This window comes from Drosophila ananassae, chromosome XR (assembly GCF_017639315.1).
Source record: "Drosophila ananassae strain 14024-0371.13 chromosome XR, ASM1763931v2, whole genome shotgun sequence".
Taxonomy (NCBI): Eukaryota; Metazoa; Arthropoda; class Insecta; order Diptera; family Drosophilidae; genus Drosophila; species Drosophila ananassae.
Genome location: NC_057932.1, coordinates 18135224 through 18157503, shown reverse-complemented (window position 1 = coordinate 18157503; position 22280 = coordinate 18135224). Strand labels below are relative to the sequence as shown.

The window sequence follows — 22280 nt, the reverse complement described above, 5'->3', positions numbered from 1 at the left end:
AAAAATAAATAGGAGTTTTGAAATCTCCTTAATAGAAGCCCAAAAGTATGCTATGAAATATTTTCTTAGCAGATCTCTGAGCAACTCCTAGAACTTCAAGCTAAACAAAACTAGTATACTTTTTAGTTCAATTTGAAAAAAGAAGCCAGGGGAAGCCCAACCACAAGCCTGCTTATAACTACTCCCTCTCTGACAAGCTCCAACAGACCCAACAGCCTTTCATTTAATTGTCATTCAACTTCAAAAACATACAATTATATAATTAATTGCATATTTTAGATATCATTATACTTTTAGCTCCATTATTTGGGAATTTCGAGTAATACCCCCGGAGATAATATTCTGTGCATGACTGCACTCAATTAGTGCTCATTTGAAGACCCCATGCCCATGCCCATGCCCCATGCCCTATGCCCCTTTGGGACATGGTGCTGTGGAAGGACTGGAACTCCCGCATAGAACGCGGCGGCCACCCTTTATTGTGATTAATTGCATTTGCATTGAGAGAGTACGAGAGTGGAGTTGAGTAGTTGGATCCTTGACCCTATATCTCATCTATATATAGAGTCGAGTCGAGTCGAGAGTTGAGTTTACCCACACGTTGCCATAATTCAATAGCTCTGTGGGGTGTCTCCGCTTGCCGGGCCATTGTTTAAGACAGAAGGTCCGACACAACGGATTTCTCGGTTCATCAGTTTTGGCTTAGAGATTCTCTGGGTTTTATAAACTGAGGAAAAAATCAGGTAGGGATAAGGATTTGATCCTTTTTTTTTGGAAGAAGGAAGGGTATGGAGACTTTTATACTGCCCCACGTTGGGCGCCAATCAAAAGATAAAAGCATGATATTCAAAATACCTATCATACTTCGACTCTAAAATAAACTATAAACTTCTATAGAAGATCTTAGCCTTTTCAAAACTACTCTAAACATTAATATCTCTTATTTATTTCTCGCAGTGCCCTTTTGTGGTTTGTGAGAAGGGGCCAGAGGCCTTAAAAATGGCAGGCCAAAACTATTTGTGCTGCCAAAGACATTAAATTTTGATGCCAGACATTTGGGAGAGCCGGCATTCGCCACTCGGCAGCTGATGGAATTGCTTGGAACTGCTTGGTTCCGTGGAGTTTTCAAATGAAAATGGGTATGCGGCAGTATGTTGTATAGAGTATGGGGTTTTTGGGGTTTACGGTTCTGGATATCTGGGGTGGAATGGGGCGGCACATACACGCATGGCGTATTCATAATGCATGCCCGATGTACAAATGTCGGGGCGTGATTGTCTGTCCTTTGGTTGTCCGTCTTTTTGGTCCTTCGGTCGGCTCTCCATCTGTCTGTCTGTCTGGCAGGCAGGAAGGCAGGCAGGCAGGCTGTCGCCCCAGCATTGTGCACTTGAGTTGTGTGGTGTGTGTGTCGGCTGGCAAAAGTGCCATAAATTATCGAGTAGTTCGCTGCAGGACCCATTCCCTCAAAAATACCAAAACACACACACATAAAAAAATTACAGAATAAATAAATAGGTTGGAGAGTAGAGATACCTAGTAGTTGCTTTATGTTTTAAGTGATTTTTGATTAAAAAATATAATAAAATAGTTTTAAAATTAATTAGAAATCACAAGGAGATTTGAAATCTCCAAAATAGAAGCCAAAAAGTATGCTTTAAAATATTTTCTTGGCAAATCTCAATCAATTTTAATGTCTTTTTTGATCAAAGATGTACTATAACCCGTTTCTGATTTAATTACAGGGTATGGGGTGGGGCTGGAAGTGGGGGCGTGGCCCGTCAAGGGTTGGGTTAACAAGAAAGAGGTAGCAGCCGAAAGTCGTGCATTTGAATGTCCAAATTAGGGAAATGGTTGGGCAATCTTGGAGGGCTTTAAGGAAATGATATATGGTATGTGGGGGCATAATATCTGTTTAAAATTAAGTAGGCTTATTGCGAAGAAAGATAAATAATAATTTAATATAATTATTTATTACAAAGACCCTACACTGCGTATGAGTAATATTTTACACTTCCTCCTGCTCTCCTTAACTTAAAACCCAACTAAAAATAACTTATGCAAACAAATCCCAACTTTATTGAACTAGAAGAGTCAGGTCCTTGGCTCAAATCCTAGCTGGAAATGTGAATGTCCTGCCGTTTGATCTACGCCCATTTCCTTCTGGCTCCTGGACACTCATAAACTTGCCAACGAGTATTTTATGCATGTCTCCTTCGTGGTTAGTCCTTATTCTCCCCACTATCCATCCGCATCATGCCCACTATTAGCAAGGACACCGACACGGGAGCATCCAAGTGTGGCCGGGCAAACTTAATTAGTGCAAGTTAAACAAGCCAAGTTGTATAAATATTCCCCGACAGCGCAAAACTTTCTCCAAAGCACAACAATGGAATGCGTATCCCAGACTCTCTCTGTGTTGGTAAGTGTCTGTGTGAGTGTGTGTGTGTGTGTGGGTGTGAGTGTGAGTGTGAGTGTGCGTGTGCAGGTAAAAGTAGTCCTTGTTTACACGCAAAAAAAAAATATAATATGTTTATGAAGTGGTGGAGGTGTTTGAAACTTTGCTTTTAACTTTTAATTTGCAATTAGTTTTTGTTAAAAATTTTTTTTTAAATCCACAAACTAATTAAAAAGTTTATAAATATAATTTTTAGATAAATAAATAGTTGTGGGAATATTTTTCACATAGTATTTGATTTGTTTTTAATTAGTAGTTTGTAATTTTAATAACTTTCAAGTCTTCTAAGCAATGCCTTTTTAAATATCAGAAATCTCTAGAAAAAATTCATTATATTTTTTTTCCCTAACCCCTTTTCTCTCTCTGCATCTATTGCTACAATTTTTTGTTTAATCCTTTTTTTATTGACAAAGTAGAGCAGCGGAAGGGAAACTTTGTGGACCTCCAGGACCTCTAGGACCGACTCCTGTGCCCTCCCCCCACTGGCTTCCTCCCGGACGGTAATCATAAAAATGTGTCACGCACCCTGCAAAAAAAAAAACTCCTTCCACTGGAGGGACTGTCTACCGTACTTGACTCTGGCTACCCATTAGCATGTCCTGGTGATCCTGCCAGCCACCCTTCGTTGCAATTTGTGGGCGTGGCTTGGCCAGAATGTAAGCCACAAAATTTATTAGAAATTCGTTAGCTGTACTTGGTTTATTTATTTTTACTATTTTTTTTTAACTTTCACGCCCTTCCTGAGAAACTTTTGCATTAAAATCAAATCATAATGACAAACGGGGGGCGTGGCAGGCCAACAAAAATTGCAATTTGTGCAGCAAGGTCATAAAAAAACAACTTGCTTTCCAAAAACTTTTATTTTATTTTTTTTTTGTATTTTTTTTGGCAACAAAACTTTAACCAAAAATGGAGGAAAAAAAAGGGAATATTTTCTGCTTTGTTGTTGTTGGCACTTTATAAACAAGCAGGGCCCCCCTTTCATACCGCCTCTGTGCGCCTTTTTTTTCTTCAAACAAACACTTTCTAATTGGGTTCTCCCTTTCTCCAAGATGCCAGGACTCGCAAGACGGGCATTAACTTTTATTGCAAGCCAGGACTTTTATGCGTGTATCAAGAAGAAGAGTGACAAGAGAGGGGGGCCAGAGAGGGGAAGGGGGGAGGTAGGGTTGTGTAATTACGCGCGACAAGTGCCACGCCCCCTCGCAGCACCCAAAAACCCATCGCCCTTGAGTCGCTAGTCGCGTCACGTTCAGTTGCAGTCAAATAAACGTCAACTGCAATGGCTGGTACTCAGCGTCTTGGTAGCAGGGGGGCTTAGAAGGGGGGCAGAAGAAAGTGTGAGGGGGAGGGGCGGCCAATAGGGGGTGGAGGGTGGTAGGTGGCGGGGCAATAGCATCAAGGGTGGTGACAGTTTATGAGACAGCCAATAGTGCCGATAGAATGGCTATTTTTCAGCCAGTTTCTTTAAGACATAAGTATTTTTTTTATTTTTTAAATTTTAAATTAAATTTAAAGCGGTTTCTAATTAATCGAGCTCCTGCTCAACCAATTAAGAGGCGCTGCCGCATATTGTACGGCTAGAAAAGTGAAAATACTGAACTGGAAATAAATTTAAAAATCCTATTTTAAAAAGTTTGAAACTAAAACTTTAAATAAAAGCCAGCCAGAAACTAAAAAGGCATTTAGTGTTTCAGTTTTAAACTCTAATTTTCTCTTTAAAAGAATTTAATTAAAACAATACTTAAAAAAGTAGAATTAAACTATAAAAAAAAATGTATATTTTTTAGAGCTTCTAATACTCTTGACTTTCTGACACTCTTCCCGATTTAATTTATTTTCCCAGAACTACAAAGGTAATCAAGTCCAGAGGATGGTAGATGGCTTGGCCATAACACTTGGGTTTTCGTAGTCAGGTAAACAAAAATGGCTTAAAGAAGGCGTCAGGGGGCGTGGCTTAATGGTTTAAGCTTTTCGCTACTTTGGTTTTATTTTTACGCACTTTTTTACGAAGCAATATCTGCCTCATTAGATGCTGCCTGCAATTAAAACGAAATGCGAAATGTCCGCTTTGCTAAATCCTTAGCCTTCCTTGCTAGTATATCCTTTATGGCCCCTCCCCCTCCCCCTTCCCCATTACCCATAGTCCTTGGCAGTGCCTCGTTTCGAGAGGGGGCTGCTCATCTGTTTGGAGTGCAGCTGCGTGGGTAAACAAGTAAGAGGGCTTTAGCTTCTATTTATGCACTGAGAGAAAATCTAGGAAAGAGATTCTATAAAAAAATATGACAAATATTATTTTTTAAATACTTATTAGGTCTGTAACTATTTTTTTTAAATCCCTTAATACCTATTATCCTTTTCTTTACAATTTTAAAATCTCAATTACCATTAAATATCACTAATTTTCTCTCAGTGCATCTTAGCTTGTTGACTCGCGACCGCAACCACAGGCGAAAAAAGGAAACAAAAATAATCGAGCGAAGTAAGCGCCACGCCACTGCCACTGTCGAAAAGGAAAAGGTAACTCCCAAGGACCTCTTCTTGCTATCTCTTCTCCCCTTCCACCTCTCGTCCTTTTTTTTTTTTTTAGGAAAAATTCTCACAACAGCAGATGCTGGCTGTTTGTTCTCACAGTTATTAGTGAAGTGCTTGGCTCCGGGATGAGGAGTTCGAGGTGTTTTTGAGTACACAAGTTTTTAAACATAATCACACAGCTGGAAAAATTAATTACAAATTATTCACAAAAAAAAATAGAGGTGGAATAGTTTAGTTATAGTATGGCTTATAAAGATTATACATTTTTTAGATCATCTTATTGAAAAAAGTTCAAGAAAAGTATTGTGATTTATGTCAATTTCTAATCCAAAGCTCTCTGTTTTGATTTTTTTTTAAAGATAAATAAGTTCTTTCTATTTTAAACTTTATTTTTTTAACAAAGAGAAGAGAGAAAAATAAATTTATTTGCTAAAATGATTCTTTTTTATGAAATTATTATTCCTCTAAAATTTTATTATTATTTTTGAAGAATTTGTAATCAATCAATTTCATTTCCAGTGTGTTTTGCTCTTTTTTAATTATTTTAAGAAGAAACTAGTTAATATTCTCTTTAAAACCCTCAATTAAAATCTATAAATTATAACAAATTCGAATAAAAAATTGTAAAAAATACCTAAAACCCTCCAGATCTTCCCCTCTAGATACTGTATCCTTCAACCTGATACTGTTTGAATTTAAGGACCTACTTTTAAAGCAAAATACACCTCCAATAAACGCCAAGAAATGAAAATTCCCAACCCGAAATCAGTTTATTTGAGGGATTTATGTGTTTATTTTAACATAAACGTATGTATCTGGGAACTAAACCCCCCCGAATGTGTGTTAATGTGGGTGTGGATTATCAGCCTGGGCTGATCCTTTTACCCCCTAGGTGGCACAGCCCCTGACACCCCCCTCTTTACACCCATTTATCTCCCAGTTGTCATTCCACCATTCCACACCCAGCTCTCGCACACAACACCTGAAGTAATTAAATAGTTGGAATAAGCCCGCTCTAATATTTATATGCCATAAATTAAGCAAACAAAGGCACACACAGTCTGTAAGGATAACGAAGAAGCAGAATAGGGGAATAGAGGGGGGGGAGGGATGAGATGGCTTCGTCCTGTCATCGTCCTGAAGGACTGAAGAAGACGACGCGTTGACACGTACGCAAAATAAATTTGTTAAGAACGCAATAAGAGTGAACATTTTGTCGCCATTTAAGCGCGATAAATTATTGTGCAACAAAGTGCGAAAGAGATGTCCTGATTGCTTTACCCCCTGATAAGGGGGGCAGCTCCTCCTTCTCTCTACTCCCTCCTATATCCTCTCTCCACTCTACACTCTAACTTTGTACTCGTTTTACGGCAACGTCTTATTAAATTAAAATTAAATTTAAACTTGATCCTGTGCCGGAGAAACTTTTTGCGCCAAAAAGGAGTAAGAGGCTGTCCTTTTTCCACCACACTATCGCCTTCTCTTTTTTTTGGGTTTAGAGGGGGTGATAGTGATGGTTTCTTGATAAATAAAATAAATAAATAATAAAATAAAAATATAAAATTATTCTCAATTTTGAACTTCTTACTGAAAAAATATTAGAAAATAATTAAAATAAAAAATACTAAGCTTGAAACTATATATTTTTTTAAGTAAAAAATTGTATAATGTAATTTTAATATTTATTTTTTAGTTTCATTTTTAGTAAAAGTTTAAAATAAAAATCCCTTAAGCCAATAGTAATCCATTTCTAAGACAAATTGGCCTTCTAGTCTAGTCCTTCGAAGGCCTTCGGAGAGGAAGAGAGAGAGCTAGTTGGCGGGAAAGAGACAGACAGCAGACAGACAGCCACAGGAAGGACCTTCGCCAGGACTAAGTTGTGAGGCGTTTGTCTAGCCGTATTTCACAGGACGAAAGAGAGAGAGAGTGAGAGAGAGAGAGTCGTCAAAGCTGGAAGACTTTTCCGAGGAAATTATAGAGGTCCTAGAGGCTCCTAGAGGCTCCTAGGGGGATGCGAGGGGGTGAAACACTTGAAAATTGGTCGCCTCAAAGATATTTAAATATTTGTTTGGCTGTCGGTGTGTGTGTGAGAGTGTGTACTAGTGTGTGTGTGCATAAATCTTAAATAACAACCCTGCAGTACCAAAAAATCACTAAGGAAAATATTCCTCAACGATAGAGAGGGACACACTGAGAAAAGAGTGAGATGCAACGTCTTTAAAAACAATAGAAAATGCAAAGACAGTCGATGAGAGAAAAAAATTCTCTCAGCAAAGTAAGTGAGCGGAGAGGGAGAGTATGATCACATATTCTTGGGTTTCTAAATATTTTTCGCGTGAAACTTTAACCCAATGGTTCAATGGTTAAGATGTCTGCCTGTTAATCCTAGATCGTTGGTTCGATTCCCACCGGAAGACTATGAATATTATGAGTTTTCTTTATGTTTACTTTTATTTATTTTTTAATATCGCAACCTCAATATAAAATTTTACATTTATTCTTTTTTTTAAATGGGGATTTAAAAAATAATTGAGATTGATTGATATATACACCTTTGTAGAGTCATATTATTGTCAATCGCAGTCTACGCGCGATTCCTTGATAGCTTAGAGGCTTGCATGTTGGTCTATTAAACAAAAGCACGGAGGTTCGAATCCCAGTCCAGGCGAAAGTAAGTAAAAATAATACAATGTAGTTTATGATATTTGTAAAATGTTTCTTAACATTTAAACTCGTTTACGATTTGCGAAAACAAATTAATACATAAAAACATTGGTGTGGTGGGTTTCTAAAAATAGACAATGATTTTTTTTCAAAATGTCTTTCCAGGGATTTTTTTGCAAAAAATGACCAAGGAGTTCTTTGATGAGTTCTTTGCAAAGAATACCAAATACCTTCCCTAGGATTTCTTTGCAGGTATTCCTGGGGAAATTCCCTAACCAGTTAGGGAGAAAATTCCCCAGGTCACCGATGCATAGGACATCCCATACAAAAATTCCTTAACGAATTTCATATACCAGCACTGGGGAATTCCTAATGCATGGTGAGCAGGTAATGGAGAGTTCCACAAGGAACTCCTCAACACTGGAACTGCAGGGAAGCAATAAATGCTTCTACAAGTCTCCCCTTAGTACTTTTTGGCGATTTGCATGGACATGCCGCATGTTGCATGCCACAAAGAAAGAAAGAGAGAGAGAGAGAGAGAGAGAGAGAGTGGCGGGTATCCTTGTTCCTCATACCCCCCCCACCCCCACCTTTGGCAAAAGTTTTAATCAAAATGTGCGGCTCACAGTCTGCTGGCTGAATGCACTTGAACTTTATGCCAAAAAAGGGGAGGGGAAATCCTCAAAGGAGAGAGAGGGGAACAGAAAGCCATAAGGCTTTTCTCGCTTTTCTTCGCTTTTCCTCGCTTTTCCACGCTGCACAAAGTCCAGTCGAGCGAGAGCTGTTGAAAATGCATTAAATTCTTTCCTCAACGAGCAGACAACAGACTGCTCAAGACATGGACGGCGGAAGCCCCAAAAGGGGGGTGGGGGTGGGGGATGGTCTCCGTAATAAATGGGCCTCAAGGCTACCCCCTCCACCCCTCCACCCCACCACCCCTTTTGGACCAAACCGACTGTCAGCGAATTATTAAAGTCATCAGCGATAAATATTCCCCAAGTGCCAAGGGTTAAAATTAATCGGTTGTCTGTCCGCCGAAAGTGAAAAAGAAAACTTTTCGCGGAAATTGCTCATTACGAATGAAAAAGAGTCCTTCTGGGAAGGCACAAGACTCTAGCTGGCTTCTTTTATTAAGAAATATTTGAAAACATTGCTTATCCTATTTGAAACGAAAGGATTGGAAGGATATATGGGAATTATGAAAGTGGGAATCAAAATAATGTGTTTTTCATAAGGGACTTGCCACAAAAATTTTCAAAAATATTAATCGAAAATTATGTTTTAAGATTTTGTTAAAAAAAGATGCGAAATCAATTCAGAAGTCGTTTAAGGTATTCCTTTTGAGGATCGGATCAACATTGGAGGAGATATAGACATTCCAGTGGGCCCTATGGGGGACTTCCCCATTTCCAAGGGGTTCCATCAGGAAAAATTGAGAAAAAATCTAAAAAATATTTCGTTTTCAGATTTTGATGCAGAATGATGGGGAATCGATCTAGAAATCGTTTAAGGTATTCCGCTTATGGATCGGATCAAAATTGGGGAAGATATAGACATTCCAGTGGGCCCTAGCCCATTTCCAAGGGGTTCCATCAGGAAAAATTGAGAAAAAATCTGAAAAAAATTTCGTTTTCAGATTTTGATGCAGAATGATGGGGAATCGGTCTAGAAATCATTTAAGGTATTCCACTTATGGATCAGATAAGAATTAAAAAAGATATGGGGATTGAAAGTATCATTATTGAAAAATTAAATTTTTTTGAAGGGATTTCGTTCCAAAACTTTCAATTAAAAATGTTCTTGTGAGATTTTAATAAACGAAGTAGATAGAAAATAGGATTTTGAAATCCCGCTGGGTACTTCGCTTTCGGATCAGCGAAAAGTGAGATATATGGACATCCTTTTAAACTTTTTTAAAGAAGTTCTCCATTCGCCAACCAATCTTGTTACTTGAAACATCCCAGGCAAGTTAGTGGATTCCGGACTCCATCCGAAAGCCTCCCAATACCCATTTGAAGGCCTGACCTTTGCGGGATACACTTTTCCTCGAACAGCAATTGGCCTAAATATGTTGTAAAAAGTTTCAAAGAGCATCACTTTTCTGGCTTTCATCACATCGTGCGGCAATGGTCTTTGGAAGTTAACTAAAGTTCATTTGCGATTCCGGCCATGAACTGAAACTGAAAACAACTTGAGCTGGCCATCATCAATTCACATTCCTGGTGTCCAACTAGCCCGGGCGATAACCAAAGGGTTAACCTTAACCCCATTGGTCCCTAGACCGACCCTTTTCTGCTATTCCCTTCACTCTTCAAAAGTTGGGGAATAAGATTTATGGCCCTCCATCAAATTGATCCATTTCTTGGGGTGTTGGTTGTGCGGAAATGTTCATCTTGAGTTTCCTCGCTAATTTGTGGCCTTTACCTTGGGGATTTTCCACTTACCTATAGACATATCTATACATATATATCTATATATATATTTTATGTAATAGAGTTTCAAGAAACTGCGGGCCACCCTTCCCCATTCCCCATTTTTGGTTTTCGGTTTTGCTTTACATCTTCTCAGTGTTCATGTGAATTTGTTGAAAATTTGCATAAATAAAATTGGTATAATAAAATGTAAACATTTTGCTAAGCAAATTGTTGCTACCCGCAATCCTTTGGCCCTGCCTCCTTCCGCAGGATAACCAGCAGAGGGGATGAGTTTCCATCTTACCAATATTTGTCGAGTCAACAAATTTGCATTGGAAGCGAGAAAAGGCGTGCTAGGGCTTCAATTTTCAATGTACCCCACACGATATACATATATGTATATATATAGGTTCTTAAATCTGGGAGGGATGAGAGATGTACTCACTGCACTGGGCCTCGTCCGACTTGTCCTCACAGTCCTCGATCATGTCGCAGCGATAGTGCGGCGGAATGCAGTACGTCTTGTTGAAAACATACTGGCCGCAATTTAGCTGGGGGGTCTCGCATTCCGGTGGGGCTAAAAAATAAAATTTAAATTGTAGAAAATATTATACATTTGTGAGGAAAAATATTTAGAAAATTTAGATGTATTAACTATTATTTTTTAAAGAAACTCTGCTTTGAAATACATGTAATTAAATGTTCTTGAACAGTGCTGCCCATTTGCACTCTTTTTTAAACAGTGCTGCCCATTTGTACTCTTTTTTAAACAGTGCTGCCAATTTTTATTGTTATTTAAAAAATGCTGCCTATTTTTAGTTTCTTTTATAATAAATTTTCAATAAAAAGTAATTGATTTTAGATTAAAAATAAAATAAAATAAATATTATTTCAAAATATACTATATTTTTCATGAAATTAAGAACTGAAAACAAACTAAAAAGTTAAAAAAAAAACCCTGAAAAGGCAACCCTATTTGTAATATTTTTTATACATTAACTGCCTTTTTTTTTAAAACAATCAAAATATAAAAGAATTTGCAATATCAACCGCCACTTAAAGCCATCCCTCAATTAAGAGCAAAAACATAATTTGCATTTTAATAATACAATTAAATGGCGAGTACTTGGAGCGACCGCATACACCACCACCCAGCACCGTTGAAATTCCAGGGGAATTATCGAGTTAAATTCGATTTAATCGTTTTATGGACGAGGCACTTGAATATTTTCTTTGATTTCCTTTTCAATGAAATCTGGTGGCGAAAAATCACACCACTTTGCCACATACATATACGAACTTATTATTCTTTTAATTTCATATTTTAATTACACCACAGTCTGTGGTTAATACCTATATATAATATATGATATATGATATATATTATATTTAATGTGGAATGTACTTACGACAGGATTGCATCTCGTCCTCGCCATCGTCGCAGTCCTTTTGGTAATTGCAGACCCAGTGGTGCGAGATGCACTTGCCGTTGTTGCAACGAAACGAGTCGGTCGGACACTCCGCATTGATGCCCCCGATATTGCTGCCACCTGTGCTGCCCAAGCTGCCACCTGGAAGGTACAAGGATACAAGGGTATATATTCAAAATTCCGAATTATAACTACCAAGTGGCATTAATTGAACTAATTGGCAGAGTACTGCGCCCCGGTTTGTCATGCGATTCAACCGCAAATGTTGCTCTAAATAACAGAAACTTTGATAATAATCCAAGGGAGTAGTCAAGGTGATGGCACTTAACAAAATACTTGATACTAAGGGATAATAATAATACTAAATAAAATAAATAATAAAAAAATAAATACAATAAAATATTTATTTTTACTCTATACTTTAGAGACTTTAAAGGTAAGATATTCTGATAAATATAATAAAATATATTATTTTAAGAATTTATGATTTTTAAAATATTTCTTAATTATTAAATTCTTTCTTTTGAGTTTAATCTTTCTAATAATTATCTACTAAATTAATACTATTTATAAACATTATTTTTTTCAGTTGTTTTATGTTTAAAATAATGTTTGTTTCAATTTTAAACTAAATATCAGTTTATAGAATATATATACCCGGTACTTATCTCTTTATATTTTGCAATTCTTACAATATTATTAGGAATAAATATTAAAAGAGCCTTATGCCAATTATAATAATATATTTCTTGTATTTTATGTGTCTTTGTTAAGACTCTGTGAGATGAAGTCATAAAGACTTACAGGCAGGCCAGGAACCACAGACTTACAGAGAGAGAAATAAATATTATTTATTGAGACTAGACTCTTTAAGATTCTAAACCGAAAGCAGAAAATAATAATAAACTATATATAATAAATAAAAAATGTTATATAATAATAATAATAATTATTTAAGTGTCAAAAACTATATCTTAAATCAAATATTAGAATTTTTAAATTATTAAAAAATATTTTCTTTCAAAAACCCTAAACTCTTTATTTAATATATTTATTACCAACTCCAGCATGTTTTCTTAATCTTAAATATTTATGATACATCTTAAATATATCTTTCTAATTATACTGCCTATTTATAATTTTTTTTATCTAATTTTTTAGCCAAGTGTAGAGTAGAAAAAGAAGAACAGCCTCGGCTAGGAGCCGACAACAAAAGACTGTCATAAAATGGCAGCTGCAAGTATGCGCCTTCAACTTTTGTGGCTGCCAAAGCCGCCATTGCTAATGGCCTTGTCACACACACTAATACAGACACACACACACACACACTCTCAAACACACACACACATGTGAAAGAAGAAAGAGAAGGATAGAGAGAGAGGAAAAAAGAGAGAAAAAAGAATAAACGAAGCCAGGGGAAGTTGAAACGCGACCGGAAATGCTTAGCTGGGATTTCTTCTCGACAGGACACCAGGCTAGCAGGACATGGGCGGGACCTGCAGGGTGAGGAGGGGGAGGAAGGCCTCCTCTGCCAACTGTTCAGTTTTTGGGGCCAGGGCGCTGACAATGTCATTTGTTTCCGGCTACGTGCACTCTGCACGTGCCCAACTTTTTGCGGCCGAAGCTAAAGGTGCAGAAAGAGATGGCCTCTTCTATCTATCTATCTATCTATTTTTTCTATTTTTTTTTTTTTTTTTTTTGTCCTGCTGCTGTTGCACATTTTTGTTAGGATGCACCTGCTACGGCCTGCAACTTGGCTGGCACTTGGCACTCTCTCCCTCTCTGCCACATCTTCGATGGCAAGTCGAAGCCGAAACTTCAATTAAGACCAATATTCCAAACTGAAGTTAACTGAATTGGCCAGAACAGGATTGCAGAGGGTGGTGGGATGGTGAGGGGGTGAATACAAACCGAATTAGCCGAAAAGAAAGGACAACAGGAGTGGAAGACAAAGGACTATTGTCAGAAGAATTGAATTTGGAAATTTTTGAGAGAAGTTGTTTGAAAAGTTCCGACTTTAAGAAGTGAAAATAAATAACTAAAAATAGTACAACTTTAAGTTGTAGTTTTAAGGATTAAAAAAAGGATAGTTTAAGGATATGGCTTTAAATAAAAAAAATATAAACAAAAACTCTATATCTTTTCTTTAAAAAAAATAATCAAAAAACTCTCAAACTCTATTTTAAAGTCTTGCTCAGAAAACCCTTTAAACCGTCCCCCTCTACTGGAACCTCTACGCCCCTGGAAAACTCACCCGGATGAAGCTCAAAACTTGATGTCTAATTATGCATCTAATTAGTGAGTGCATTCTCCGTTTGGTAATTCATGTGGAAATTATTTTTGCCGCTTCTCTGCCATAATAAGAGGCAAGCCGCACTCTGGCGCACCACCACCACACCACCACCACTACCACGCCCCCTTTTTGCTACGCTCCTGCCTTGTTAAGTATACGATGTGGTGGCTTTGACAAAAAAAAAATACCAAAAAAAAAAAGAAAATACAGAACGTACCAAAAAAAGCTAGTCATGTTTTCACAGGATATATGATATATGTGTCGGAACAAGGATAATTCGCATATACCCCATATACAAGGGAGTTACCCCTTTTAATTCACTTTACATTCTCGTCCTGGCTGGCCTTTGTCTGTGTGTCTGTGTGTGTGTGTGTGTGTGTGCAAGACGTGAAGCCTTTCATTGCATTATCCTGCCAAAATAATATTCATTTCACCAATTATCCCATGAGCTGCTGGCAGACAAATGGCTGGAATGCCACATTGCTACTTTGGCTCCAGAATTATTCAAACAATTACTATAATTGCAAGTATTTATTGCTGGTTTTTTTGTTTTCGGGGTTAGGTATTTAAGTAAATAATTATTTTATGTATTTACTTTCGGTTAGGATTTAAGCTATTATTTGAAATTTATTCTATTTAACTTTGGACTATAAAAATAAATATAAAATAAAATAAATATGATATACAATAAATAACTATAAAATAAAACCAACAAAAATTAATATAAAATAAAATAAATAAAAATCAATATAAAATAAAATTATTTAAAATAAATATAAAATAAAAAAATAATATTGAGAAAATAAATTGTCTCCTTGACATTTGAACTTGGAATAATTTCAAACCTTAATCCCTAATTCTAAGATTGAACTTGTACTTTTTTTAAATATTTATTTTTATTTGTAAATATTTATTTTTATTTGTAAACATTTATTTAATTCATTTATCCTCAAATACCAACGCTCTAGCACTCAATATTATTCCTAAAAGGACACCATTTTCTTGGCCTTTACAGCCATTATAGCCCGGAAGATCCTGGAGCAGTTTTTGCCAACTTTCGGCTGTTAATTTTGTTGCTTTTTCCCTACTTTGTGTTGTGTTGTGTTTGGCCTCGGACTTTGTTGTGGAAAAAGTCCCCCAAAAACTTCAAATAGTTTGGGGCTTCTGCGGAAACTATTTTGTTTGGTGTGTCCTGGCAGTGTCCTGGACTTTGCCAAGGACATTCAACAAAAAAAGTGCAAACAAAAAAAAAATGCCTTTGATGTGCCCAGTCCCCTTCCAATGGCTAAGACCACGCCCAATGCACCACCCACATTCTTCCTTAATCCTTAATCCAAATCCTAAAAACTCCAACTCCAACTCCAGCTCCTGGTCCGGAATAACCGCGACAACATCAAAATGCACGTTATTAAGTATTATGTTGGTGTTTTTGTTGCTGCTTCTATTTGTTTTTATTGTTATGGGCCATGTTATGGCCATGTCCTGTGGCCCCCTCCCCTCCCCCCTGTCATGGCATGGCGTGGCATCCTTGCTGGCATCAACGGTTTTAAGAGCTTACAAAATATTTTGTAATTTTGTCACGTCTCAACTTTGGCGACGTCACTTAAAATTACATTTAACAAAAAAGCAAGAACAAAAATAAATATATAAAATATAAATGCAAACAAAAGAGAGAGTGTCAAGGAAATAATGTTTGTCTGCGATTCTCACTCTTCTGGCTAAATCAAAAATAGATGAATGGATGGATAGCCCCAAGAAGGATGGAAGGATAGTCCTAGTCCCTCCACGTCTCAGATGAAAATGCGATAAATTTCGCGCATTTTTCACGTGCCAGGAAAATTAAATAAACACAAAATTAAAAGGAAAAGCAAGGCCTTAGAAACTCAAATGGCTAGGCTTTGATTTAAACTTTATAAAAAAAAACAAATACAAAAGGTGAAAGGGTAAGGGAAATTATAATTAAATAGAAGGGGTATTAAAAGAGAGTTAATTTTAATTTATGTTTAAAATGACAGAAAGTTTAAGAGAATTAAAGACTTATTTTTATTCATAATTCTCTAATATTTAAATCAATAAAATAACTAATAAAATAACAATTTAATACAAAAAACACTAGTTTTATCCCCTTTTGGGCCACTTTTGTTGGCCAATATCCTACTAAATATTCTGGCTTAAAAGGCTTAAAAATGATTTTGGCTTTCTCGATTTCTCCACATTGTGTTTGCAGAAAAAAAAAACATAAATCAATGTTTGAATTGAATATTTGGCGATTAAATAGACAAAGACTAGTAGATGGACAATACTGGTAACAGATTTCAAAAAGAGCCATAAATAGATGGTTTACTTGGTTTTGACTTCAAAAGGGCTACAATCAAAAAAATATGGATAAGTGCAATTTGTAAAAAAAAGAGGGAAAAATATTATACATTAAAATTATATTACAAATTATTTTCTTTGTCATATGAAATATTATTTCTTGTTTTCGAATATTAACTATTCTTCTAATTCCCTTTAATAAATTAATTTGAAAAAGAAATAATTTATAAACTGCTAAAAAAAATATAAAAAGGATTAAAATGCTTGCTAACAAGTTTAAAAAAATATTTATAGAGCCTCAAGTTATATTTTCATTTTAATTAAAATACCTTCTTCAAGAAAATATCTAAAGCCTCCTAAAAAGTCCCTTTTTAGCACCTAAAAAAAATTTCTCTCAGTGCCTGCCCATAGCCCAAGTATCTTAAACTGACCAGATACCAGAAAGAATGCCACAAAAAAGCCAAAAAAAAATAAATGCAAGACGCATTGCGAAGCTCCACCCCAAAAATATCGTATCCCCACCCACATACATTTATTATCATGAATTTCCATTACTCACTTAAAAAAATATGAATACGAGGCGTGGCTGGGGCGAGGGCGGGGGCGGATTAAGAAGGCGTGGCTGCAAATATAGCAGCCTGGCATTTATGGGAACACTCGCTCGCTTCAGATTCATCAATGAATTTATCAGTTTTTATAGGCAATTTATTATTTATTGATGGCAGTGCCAGTGGCTAAAAAAAGGAGCGACTCTCTCAGTTCCCAGCATCTCCAGCATGTGTAGCATACTTTTTTGGGCGACTGGGGAGGTACGAGACAATAACTGGCAACAGCTTTTCAAATTCCAAACGATTCGCTTTTTTTCTCTCTTATTTTTTTTTTTGTTTGAATAATGGCAGAGTCCATTGGAGGGTTAAAGGCAGTTTGGGTCATGTGGAGAGTGCATTTGGAAGTCATAAAGAAGGCCGGGACAGGCGAGGCCAAAAAACGAGGGCCAAAGGGAATATAATAATGGACAGAAGTGTCCAAAAAGCAAAGGAAAAGGGATTAAGAAATGCTCTATATTTGTTTTTGAAGGGAGATATTTTTTAAATATTTTTAAGAGTAATTATTAGCAAATATTTTACTTAAATCTCTGCTTCAATTTGAATTTAATTTAAATTATTTAATTTTTGCACAAATTTCTTAACATTTCCAATATACTTTGTGAGAAGAAAACTTCAGAGTATCCGCAACATTCAGCCGGAAAATGGAAAACGGCAAGAGTAATGGGAAAACGATGATGCCGCGTCATAATGTCCGGCAAATTGTTGCGGGCATTCGCATTGAGGCACGTCTCAGTTTACAATGTTTGCCTTTGATTTCCCATTCAGCGCATTAAAATTCCTTGGCTCTTTTTTACCTAGAGATGGTCAATTATTTCGATAGGTTTTCAAATAGATTAAGTTAGATTAAAAGGATAACTGATAAAAAATCTATAAAAATAAAAAGTGAAACAATAATAACTCATAATTATTATTTCATATTATTTATCATTCTATCAAAATTTCTCTATTTTAATATTATCTATAGCTATCGATTATTTCGATAAATATATAATTTTAAGTTTGTAATTATGAACAAGCTTTAAAATCCATAAAAATATCTTTATATAACCATTCTTTATATCTATCTCTTTATGTTCTTATATAATGTCTATATCTATATAAAACTATTATTATTATCGATATTTACCGATTAATATTTAAAAAAAATTCAGAAATTTTTTTTATATAAAATAAACCCTAAATTCCATACCTCTCTTCCTTTTTCCTTTCAAATCCATCCCTCAAACTCTCAAAAACCAACCAACTCCCCCTCGAATACTATATCGATAACCGCAACCGCTTAACCCTTCCATATTGGCCATAAATAAATGTGATTTTGTACGTGATTTAAAAAACAAAAAAAAAAAGAATATACATAGATGGCACTGAAGTGGGTGCGGCTGTTCGTGATTAATTTATAATAATAAATAAATAATTAATTGCATTGCGAAATGAGCCATAAAATGCATATTCCGGCATTAACTTATAAATAAATTCGTGACACTAAATCACATGACAAATTTTCCAGTATTAAATGTGATGATAAATTTCAAAATGCATTCCCATCAAAATAAACCAAATGTACATAAATATATGTACAGATTTTTTTTCAATGAATACGAAATATATAAAAGACGACTATAAAAACAAAGAGAGAAAGTAAACGAATCCGTACAATAATAATTTATTTGTGGATGAAACACATAAATGGAAATAAATTAAATATTTATTCTGCATAACCTGCCGAAGAGGTCACAAAAAAAAAATAAAACAAAAAAAATATATATAAAATATAATACTACAAACAAAGGCCAAGGAGCAAAAGAAATTAAATAAATAAAAATAAAAAAAATAAGCAGAAAAGCAAAAAACAAACAAAAAGAATTTAAATAAAAAATGGGAGGAAAAAAAAACAAGTGCTTGGGGGTGGGATGGTTTTCGGTAGAGTTGCCGTTAATTATGCCACCAAAGTGAGATCCTTTTTTTTAACGAGTAAATTATTATACGCTGTCATGCAAATAGTTGCAATAAAAAAATGAAAAACTCAGACACACAGGCGCCAGAGCATGGCCATAAAAGAAAGGGCAGGAGGGGGGGCTGGCAGGGGGGAGAAGGAGGCAGGTGTCCGGGGCAGGGGGAGCCAGAGGGATGCCGGCATAATTGCATGCTCGAAGCTCAAAGCCCCCACACAGCCACAGGATGCACTTGAAAAAATTATATTTCAAAGAAATACATTTCCTATTATTTTTTAAAATTTTTTTCCAACTTTTTTAATATTTTAAAATTATTAAAAAAATTTTTTTATCAAGCACATATTTTGATAGAATATTTTTGAAGTGCATCTGCCTCATCCCCTCCCCGCGGGACTCATTTGTATGCACACAGGCGGCCTATTATTTTTAGCGCTGACGTGGGCGACGACGCCACCGACCCGCGACGGCACTGAAGGGTTAATGCGACCACGGCAACAAGCCAATGGATGGATCCTGCGGATCCTTGTGATGTGTGTGGGCCATCGGAGCAGTCGCTGCCAGCGACAGAAAATGCAAAAAAATACAGCGAGGGTTGAAGAAAAACTTATTTATTTTTTAACAGTTATTTGAAGTAATTTTAACCGAAAAAAATATATAGAAATTTTTATTTTTTTTTTAAATTATTAATATAGTTATTAGTTTTAACTCCTCAATCAACCCTCGCACATGCAGCTTTCAATTGCAAAACCAGAACCAGAACCAGGCCCGGCTCGACCAGAAATTTTCCGAAAGACGCAGACACCCGCAATTTATATTTGATGACCTTACGCACATTCAGAGGGCGAACCAAAAAAATAAAAATTAAAACAGAAAAAAAAAAATAAATAGCAGCGAAAAGTACTTCAAAGGACTTGCAGACAGAAGGAGCAACTGGGGCGCCCGGGTCCAAATCCGGGAAAATGACCACTGCACATATTAATAATAATCCCCGTGATCCGGGCCAGGACACGGGCGAAACTTAAAAGCTGACATAATTAATGTGCACAAAGGAAAAAGTCTTTTATCTGCCAAAAGGATTTCAGCAAAACAAAAAAAATTAAAAGAAAAGAAAAACTAATTGAAAAGAAGAAATAGAAAGATATATTTTTAATTGCATTTTATGGAAAGCTGGATTTTAAAAATAATTATAAGTGAGGGTTTTTAGTTTAAAAGTCAGAAAAAAAGAAGTAGACAAGAAAATATTATAAATTAGGAAAAAAAAATACTGCTTATTTTTTTTGACTCTAAAAAATAAATAAAAAACTTGAAAGAAGGTATACAAATTGAACTCAAAACTAGATTTGCAAATATTTAATGTTTTAAAATATAAAAAAAACTTTTATAATAATATTTTTAACACTTTTAAACACAAATCCTTTGCAAAATAAAATAATAATTTTTATTGTGACATATATCCTTATTATTTCCCCACCAATATTTTTAAAATCAATAAATGTCATCACTAAGAAGAAGAGGCAGAAAAAACAAAAAGGAAGTACAGGCAACCGGTAAAGTAGAATGAGAAGTCCCGTTATGTGACACACGGGAGAAATTAATGCCTGCCAAAATGCGCGCCAGCCTGTTCCCATTTCTCTTTCCGCTTCTCGCTCCATCGCTCCCTCTCTGCCGCTCTGTGCTCCTCGACACGTTCCCCAAACAGGGATTCTCACCATGCACTAGCGAGGGAGCGAGGGAGAGGTAGCAAGGGAGACCAAAGAAGTGATGGCGAATAACGTACCAAAAGCGCCAAAACAAAAAATGAAATGGCAGAAAAAAAAGCAAAAAAAAAAAAAAAACACAAAATCAAAGACAACTTTTCTGCCGAGATTTCTGTTCATTTTATGTGTTTTTTTTTTTATTTTTTTACCGTTAGCCTCAAAAAACAACTTTAATGTGAGACAGAGATAGCAGACAGGACAGGCACGTCCCGCTCTGCTTATGTTGTTTTTTTTCGAAAATTTTATAGAAAAAAAAAATAAAAAAAAAAAAGAGAAAGAGAAAGAAATTTGAGAAAAAGTTTCAATGTAAAGGAAATCGAGAGGAAGGACTTAAAATAACAAAAAAACAGGATGTTTATAATAGTTTTTGCTAAAAGTTGTTATAAGACTGGTACTACGAGGCGTATACTTGATATTCGAAAGGGGTGGTGTCAAATCTGCCTATGGGGCGTATACTTGATATTTTTAAAAATGATAAAAATATTAATTTAAGTTTTCTAACATAATCTATCATAGTTTTTAATGAAATAAAAATATAGTTTGAAGAAAAATATAACTCTCAGGGCGTATACTTGATATTTGAAAGAGACACCACATGGCGTATACTTAATATTTATAATGACTTTTCTTAAAGAAATCTTGTAACATTTCAATTATTTAATTTAATTGCAACAATATGTTAACCCCTTAACTTCAAGTACATTTTACACTTGATTTTATTTTGATCCTTGTCGCGATTTTCTCTCTCTTGTTCTGATCCTGATGGCTTTAAAATTGACACAAAAGGATTTTTGCACGTTGTGCTTTGGTTTGCCTTTCTTTTCGACTCTGTTCTGTTGTTGTTTTTGTTATTATTGTGCGGCTTTATTATGGCTTTCTTTGGCCAATTCTTTTCTGGCTGTTGTTTGGAGCAAAATCCTTTTGTCCTTTGGACCATGGACCCTGGGACCCTGGGACCCTGGGACCCAAAGGACAATGCCATTGACTCGCTTCGTGACGAAGCCATGAATGAAAACCTGGCGACAGAATCCATACAGAAAGTGGAACACAGGAATTCAGGGCATCCGAGGATGCCGAACTTTAAGTGGTCACTAACCTGGGAATTGCTCTCCTCAAGGATGTATGAAATAATGCTTAATGACCTTGAAAATTAGGGATGGAAGGGAAGTTTAATTCATGTTCTGGCAGGGAAATTTAAAAAAAATAAGGAGAAGGGGATTGAAAAATTTCGAAAATAAAAGCTAGAAAAGTAAGATTCCTCAAGGATGTGTGAAATAATGCCCAATGACCTTGAAAATTAGGGATGGAAGGGAAATTTTATACTTTTTCAGACATATTCTGGCAGGGAAATTTAAACAAAAATTATAAAAGTATATTTTGAAAGTAAAACAAAACGGATTTAATAAGGTAAAAAATAAAATGTAAAGAATTTACTGTCCTATTTCCCTATTTCCCTATTTTTTGTATTTTTCCTTTGCCTTCTATTGCCTTTTGTTTATTATCCTTTGCTCCTTTTCTATCCTTTATTTCTGTGCAACACTTGTTCCCCATTAATGAGAATTTGAAGCGCATTCAAAATGAAATCACGCGCTCTCCCCAAAGCAAAGGGGGGCAACGGGGTCAAAGGGCAGGACTATTGGCCAGAAAGGGGTTAAGGCTAGGGGTTAGTGGGGGAAGGGGATCGGAAGTGGTAGAGGTGGTATCGGCGGAGGACCTCGGCGTGACCAAGCCCTCATGTTGTTTATGGCGGCAGACGGCGCGAAATTAGCATTAGGCCTGAAACGAAGCCAAACAATTTTGGCCAGAAGAGAACCAGGCGGTCGGAGGGGGTGTTGCATGGCAGCATTATTGGAAAA

General features: G+C 36.0%; 1 protein-coding gene across 13 annotated transcripts in view; it reads right to left on the bottom strand.

Moving 5' to 3' along the window:
• LOC6504470 (low-density lipoprotein receptor-related protein 2) overlaps positions 1-22280 on the bottom strand; it is a 152457-nt gene that overhangs the window by 15598 nt on the left and 114579 nt on the right. For all 13 annotated transcript variants that reach the window (XM_044717296.1, XM_032452249.2, XM_001966924.4 and 10 more), the window contains 2 exons: positions 11478-11639; positions 10514-10645 (listed from right to left, as the gene is read on the bottom strand). In XM_044717296.1, coding sequence (XP_044573231.1) covers positions 10514-10645; positions 11478-11639 — 294 coding nt within the window. The remainder of the gene's footprint in view (positions 1-10513; positions 10646-11477; positions 11640-22280) is intronic.